This window comes from Gadus chalcogrammus, chromosome 15 (assembly GCF_026213295.1).
Source record: "Gadus chalcogrammus isolate NIFS_2021 chromosome 15, NIFS_Gcha_1.0, whole genome shotgun sequence".
In the NCBI taxonomy this organism is placed as follows: Eukaryota; Metazoa; Chordata; class Actinopteri; order Gadiformes; family Gadidae; genus Gadus; species Gadus chalcogrammus.
In genome coordinates, this window is record NC_079426.1 from 14,772,790 (window position 1) to 14,779,794 (window position 7,005).

General features: G+C 43.9%; 1 protein-coding gene across 1 annotated transcript; it reads left to right on the plus strand.

Moving 5' to 3' along the window:
- Positions 1-691: 691 nt before the first annotated feature.
- LOC130405109 (uncharacterized) lies at positions 692-3,105 on the plus strand. Its single transcript, XM_056610086.1, has 5 exons — positions 692-1,081; positions 1,611-1,721; positions 1,875-2,401; positions 2,535-2,769; positions 2,864-3,105. Exons 1-3 carry the CDS (start codon positions 935-937, stop codon positions 2,241-2,243), a joined length of 627 nt encoding a protein of 208 aa, XP_056466061.1. The 5' UTR covers positions 692-934; the 3' UTR covers positions 2,244-2,401; positions 2,535-2,769; positions 2,864-3,105.
- Positions 3,106-7,005: the final 3,900 nt, after the last annotated feature.

The following is a 7,005-nucleotide window of genomic DNA, read 5'->3' on the forward strand; positions in this document are numbered from 1 at the left end:
TAAAAAGAAAAAAAACTTCAACCCTATTGGCCCATTACAAGAATCATTAAAAAAAGTTAGCAGCTCATTCTTCAGTAGCAGTGCTTTTTTAGATAAGGCTGTCTCAATGGTTTTATACTTTTTTCTTTTCTGCGTGATCAGTAAGGGGGCCTCAAACAAATTGTAGCCTAGGGGCCAATGACCAACATGTGTGCTCCAGTTGATCTACATGAAGGACAGTTTCCAACTTATGTTTAAATATCAATATCATAAAGTTGATAAAAGACCAACTGACAGGCTGACTAGTCTTTCCTGGCAACAAAGTGTGTGACTTAGAAAATGCGTATGGACTCACGTGACTTTGTACATATAAGCGTGTGTAATTCACTTTTTGTATTAAAGTAATTGTTTTATTTTATTTATTTTTATAGGCTTCTGCTAAAGAGTGTAATCAAAACAATCTGGTTTTCAGCGACAACACCACAACACCCAGCGGAACCTCCGGTGGACCATCATGACATCGCAATGCCCACTCCCCTATATAAGTCACCGCTCCTCAGTCCAGTGCTCAGTGCTGATCAGAGAGTCGAGCGTAAGCATTACCTTGTAATCACTGAGCAAGCACAGCAGCGTTTTACCCAGGTAGCGTTTGTTGGACTATTGAGCAAGCAAACGATGGGGGGGAGACATGTGAGGAACCGGAAGAGGAAACCGAAACCTGAGGACCTCATCCAACAGGAGAGCATCCACCAGGAGAGTCTCCACCAGGAGAGCCTCCACCAGGAGAGCCTCCACCAGGAGGGTCTCCAACAGGAGAGCCTCCACCAGGAGAGTCTCCAACAGAGGGGCCTCCACCAGGAGGGTCTCCACCAGGAGACTCTCCACCAAGAGACTCCACCCGGAGGGACTCCAAGCAGAGAGACCGGACGGGACTAGCAAGAAGAGACTCCAACACATGGTAATCATGGTTTACCTAAGCAGCCCTCTGATCAGGAGACACCTGGTAACAGACAGCGGTGAGAGACTCCAACCAGAGGGACTCCAACAGGAGAGACTCCAACCAGAGGGTCTCCACCAGGAGGGTCTCCACCAGGAGGGTGAGGTGAGGAGGGAGAAGACACGAGTACGATCCGCACACATAAACTTTAAGTGTGCAGATGCACTTTTTTCAAAGGCGCGCGTGCACACAAACACACATTTGAACACATTCCCTATCAGTAAAAAAATATTTAGAAATATGTTCATGCACACGTTATCTACTGATAAAACATCCAAATGATTTAGACTTCAGCATATCTTTGCGGTTTTCAAAAGAATGTACACAAAACAATCCGGTAACCGTGGCTACACCATGTTACGTCTCTGGCCAGCGGAACCTCTATGACATCACAAGGCCCCGCTCCTCTATATAAGTCACCGCTTCTTAGTCCCTTGTGCTTATTGTATCAACTTAATGTCACACATAATATCTCAATCATACACCTGCACTCACATACACTCACACACATACACACACAGACCCACACGTATGCACATTTTGTGCATACGTGTGGGTTAAGGGTTGATGCAGGTGCATCCCTAATCATCAGTGTGGTATCCTGTTTTAACATACGCTGTGTGTTGTGTCCTAGATGGTGAGGACACCGGGGGTCTTGGAGGCTGAGGAGGAGGCGTTAGAAGAGTTTGCGTCCACCTCAGGGCTGTCAGCCCTGAACCAAGGCCACACCTCCCCTACACACATGGTGAGCTGTCTGCGTTGATATGTTTACGTATGTGATTAACAGACTGACGCTCATATTAACATACGTCACTAAAATATAACACATAAAAGCAACAAACACACAACAGCTACTTGGGTCTTCATTAATTACAGTTGTGTCATTAATATCTCACAGGAAACCAACACCGAGCCTGGGGTGAAGGCCTTAGGGACTGTGACAGCCAGGCTACCTCCGAGACCAGACAGGACATCCAAGAAGAGCCTGAAACAAATGGTCATTGTCCTCTACCTAAGCTGTCCTTTGTTGGGCAGACACCTGTACAAAGACAGCGGTGACCTGGAGATGCCAGCTGACCACGGCAACCAGCACGTTGTCGTCCGTCAACATCCCATTGACGCCGTGATTGTCGATCCTCAACCAGGATCAACAGGCAGCCACCGCCCTGCCAGGTGTAGTAGAGATCGAGGAGAAACCTTTTGTCTTTATGGGCTGTACAGAACCTGTGGCCCCCCCGAACAACTCGGAAATCTCGGACATGCATGACGAAGAAGGGGAGGAACCCATACAGTAGCCCATAGGAAAGAGCCTCGGGTGGAGATTCCGCAATTGGCTCAGTGTGGTGAAGGAGAACGAGCCCAACCATAAGAGGAACGCCAGAACCTACCTGAAGGAGGACACGGAGGAACACCTCATCTCCAGCAGTGAGTCCTTTTGAATAACCTTGGCTAATTGTGCAATCCAACGCATTTCATGACGCCACTCAGGATGTTGTGGTGTTTGGCACATGCTCATGCGTCCTTGAACATCTTCTTACGTGTCCATTTTGTTCTGCAGAAGCTTATAAACGTCAGGCAGCTTTGCTCAGTACAAAGCTCTCGATGGCTGAAGGAGAGCAGATGAGGATGAAGATCCACCGGGCTGAACGCCGGCAGCAGAAGGTGGCTCAGAGGCTGAAGGAGGAGCAGCGCTACTAGCAGTGGGCTGCTGAAGTGGGCCTCAGCGATGCAGGAGAGGGGCCAGCAGACGGGCCTAAGAAAAGGATGACCAGATTGCAGAAGTTGTCTTTAGGGTGAGTTTCTGTTTAATTCTTACTATGAGAAGATATGAGGCTTCAGTGTGACCAACATTTTTTTTTTCCCTCCTTGTTTCATTTGCATTTCCAGATTGGTCGCCCTGTGCCAATAAGCCGATCCCCTCCATCCGGCCAACCCCGGTGCGGGTCACCTGTACATATATACATAGAAGCATAATAAAATTCAAAGAAATACAAAAGAATACAAGACAATACAAGACCGGACAGCTGGAAGAACCAACATTATGTTTTCTTATGTCATACTGTGTATTATACTTTTTTATTCAACTGTAATAATTGTATTAAATGACATTAATATCAAATAAAAATTTCTTCGAGAATTATTGTCATCTTGTGTTCTTTTTAGATGTATACAAATATCTTATACTTAATGGCAGACACACTATCTTTGACACACAAGTGTGCGAGCGTGCACAAAAATTGTTGTCTCAAAACAGTGCAGGTGTTTGTTTAAACTATTTATTTTTGTAAAAAGAAATGCTTCATCCATCAGAAGATCCAAGGGTTCCCCATTACCATCATAATACAACAATTACATCCATTTCTGACTTGTGGCTCTGGCTGACAAAAAAAACAAAAAAAACAGGACAAACAGTATAATTATAGTATATACATAGTATATTGAAATGTTTAAACGCAATGTAAAAAATAAATAAAACAAAGAGAATTGGCCCAGTGATGAAGGATATATATATATACTGTATACACACACACACACACACACACACACACACACACACGTAAGGACATGCGTGCGCACGCAAACACGCACATACACACACAAAATCCCTTTCCTTCCAATGGGGAGACTACAGTGTTGCTGACACGGACCAAAAAGTAACTCCTCCTCACAATCACCTTATTACACTTGTTTAAAGCCTCCTGTGACATGACAGAGCTCCAGCAACCACAGCAGGGAATGTACACCATTGGGCGTCACAAGTTAACATGGTCACAGCTGCATCTGAAATCAAAGGGGGCAATTTCAAAGCAGTTCAGTAGTCAGCACTATGAGTCAGAATGTTAAAGGAGTGGCAAACAGGGCTGTTTGTTGAGTGATGAATGGACTATCGCTTTATTCATAGTTATCACTATGACTAGGGGGGAACTTCTAGTATTACTTGGGATCTCATTGGCTCCCCACACATGGTAAGCCACAACCGTCTGTTTTTTTTTTTTTTGCATAAAGGGGCAATTTGCAGGAGAATGCATGATATTAGCAGCAGCACACTGAGGTGACACGAGCACACTAGCAGCTCTGGGGAACAGCACAAGCAGCATTCTCGGGTCGTCCACAGGCGGGGGAGTAGGTAAAATGTCAGCCGGTACAGATATGTGCAGATGCAATGCGTTTGGGTTTGCACAAATTGGGGTATTTTAAATTCAGTTTTGAGCATCAATGAGTGATGGGAAACAAATGAGCTCTCATTACAGTTTGCTGTGAATGGCTCATAGCTTAAACACACGCTATTCATCAAAATGCCGTACAGTCAATGCTGCCCGAGAGATGGGAATCAAAACAACTGTAGATGGTGTTATTAAAAGTCAGTAGTGTGTGTGCTTGTTTTGTTCATACATGTGTTTGTGTGTGTATGTGTGTGTGTGTGTGTGTGTGTTTGCTTGTTTGTGTGTCAATGTGTATGTGTTAATGTGGATTGGTTTGTTTGTGTCAACTGGCAAGGACAAAGCATCTGGTATGCAATTGGGCTCTTGTCTGTGCATAGTGATTAATAACCCATGTGTGAACACTGGGAGGGGAGGAGAGACCTTGTTGGGGTTATCACCGTGACTACATGGTCTATGTCTATGTTGAACCTGATTACACGATTTGCAGAATAAAATACCAAATTTACATTCAACTGGAAGTTCTGGAACGACTCATTAACCTTCATTAGGCACAAGCAGGGGTTGTTTGTAAAGAACTATTATTAATGAGCAATAAGTTCTGAAAGTTTGGGTCAATATAGATTCTGATAGCACTTCAATGATAACTGCGTCCTCGCAAATTTCCCAAAGTTCTCGTTGTAACTAAAGACCAGTTTTTGTTAATCTGATTCACAAACATTTGGTGCTCACCACAAAAGCTGCCACACTTTTCTTTTAAAACAAGACAATAAAGGACCTAAAAAGGAAATCCAGTGCAACGTGTGAAGGAATGTTGCTGCTTATACTTCAGACCACAGTATTACATTTAAAACCCAATAATCAAGAAATTCACCATGCATGAACAAACCCATTGACTAACCTGCTTGGGGAAATTGTCAACTTAATTATCAATATTAGCAGCAAAAAAAACCTCTTCAAGTGTGGCCACTTATGCACCATTGCTTACCCCCCCCCTGGGCTTCTTAGAACTCATTTTCTCAACCATGACTGGCTGATGTCAGTGTGTGTGTGAGTGGAGAGGAGAAAATAGGAAAGGAGATGAGAAGAGAGGAGAGTGTTTGAGAAGCAGGTATTCTGAGTGAGCTGTAGATGCCTCGCATTGGGGAAATCTGGAAGGCAGCCAGGCCAGCTCTGTCAAAAGGAAGATGAATTTAAAAAAAATGATTTCCAATTTGCATTTACAGTTCTTGTACATTTCCTTATTTCCCAAGGTTAAAACTCCAAATAGGAAAATCTATTGGCTATGCCATGGAAATCATATTTAGTGCACTTCCAAATACAGCTCTTTGCACATTCATAAAACAGTTTTCAACATTGTTTATTTATTTGTTTATGGTATTATTAAGGGATAAGCCATTCTTACATTTTGTGCATGATCCAAAGGTGATCATAATATATCTTACAGAAGATGTTCTATGTATGTGTGTATGTGTATGTGTTTTTTGTTTGTGTGTGCTGTGATGGAAAATCCACATGTTGTTACGTTTTTCTTTATGAACTTAGACTTTGTTTACTGTTCCGTGTATGATCTTAACACCCTGCTCTTCAGGGTCTAAATTGTAAACCTTTGTGTTTCGTGTGATGTATATCCTGTATATCCTTGTGTGATGTACATTCCATATCTCTAGCTGCCTTTTGTTGGTTTGGGCATGTTTTCTTTACCCCCTGGGAGAGCGAGAAGCAAAGGGTTCCATGTGATAAGGCAAGGCCCTTTATGACATCCTGAGGAGCTTCAATCAATCGTTTACCATCTGGTTAACAAAGGCTTTTGGTTCATTGGGGGACAGCAGGAACCCGACAGAAATGTATAAGAAGTCCTGACTTTACCCATGCAGTGGACTTCTCCTTGCGAACCTTTATAGAGACGCAGGACAAACTCCCATCTGAGGACTCCGATTATTGTTTTGTATGACTATTCTATTGTTTGTTGATGCATGTTGAGATGTATCTTTGTTCGTACTATATGTACAAATATATATTACCATAATTGTCCACTAGTATTGTGTGCTTTTTGCATTTGGAAATCTGATCTGTCTTAGACGCAATATCCGATAAAGGAATTGCCACAACAGTGCTTGTGTTTGTGAAAGGCTCTGTGTGTTTTCGAGTGACTGCATAACCGTGTGCGCGTGTGCGTATTTGTGTATGGTTCTGTCTGTCTGTGAAGTATTTTCAACTTCGGCATATTTCTTGCGACATTGCTAGGTGACATTGCACAAGAACCTGTAGAAAGTATCTCTTCACACATTAAACTAGACTGTTTATACACCCTTTACACAATGGAACGAGAGAGAGAGAGAGAGAGAGAGAGAGAGAGAGAGAGAGAGAGAGAGAGAGAGAGAGAGAGAGAGAGAGAGAGAGAGAGAGAGAGAGAGAGAGAGAGAGAGAGAGAGAGAGAGAGAGAGAGAGAGAGAGAAGCTCTGTGCGTTCTCCCAGCATATACTCCGCCGCGGGACATGCCAGCTGTTTCTCCGCTGTGCCTCCCCCAAAACAGAGTAGGAGGAGGAGGGAACAGCAGGGAGCATGTTTGTGTGTGTATGTGTGTCAGTGTGTTGGTGTGTATGTGGGGGGGTTTGTGAAAGACGTACCTCTCATTTGAACAGCCACCACCGTGTGACATATTGCGTGAAGGATGTTTGCGTCAACGTCGCCCGACCTAAAGAGAGGCAGTGACTCATGCAGAGCACTCACAGCGGGGGGCAGTGTGGGCGGGGTCGTGGAGTGGAGATGTGATTTAGACTAGAGGAAAGAGTGATTGGAGCGGTGATGGAGGTAGAGGGAGGTAGACAGCCTGACCAGCATTCCTAACATTCGTATTGATCATAG

Coding starts and splice junctions, on each gene's coding strand:
- LOC130405109 (XM_056610086.1), top strand. CDS start 935: ATGGTAATCATGGTTTACCTAAGCAGCCCTCTGATCAGGAGACACCTG. Junction 1,082..1,610: donor GTCTCCACCAGGAGGGTGAG/GTGAGGAGGGAG, acceptor GTTGTGTCCTAG/ATGGTGAGGACACCGGGGGT. Junction 1,722..1,874: donor ACACCTCCCCTACACACATG/GTGAGCTGTCTG, acceptor AATATCTCACAG/GAAACCAACACCGAGCCTGG.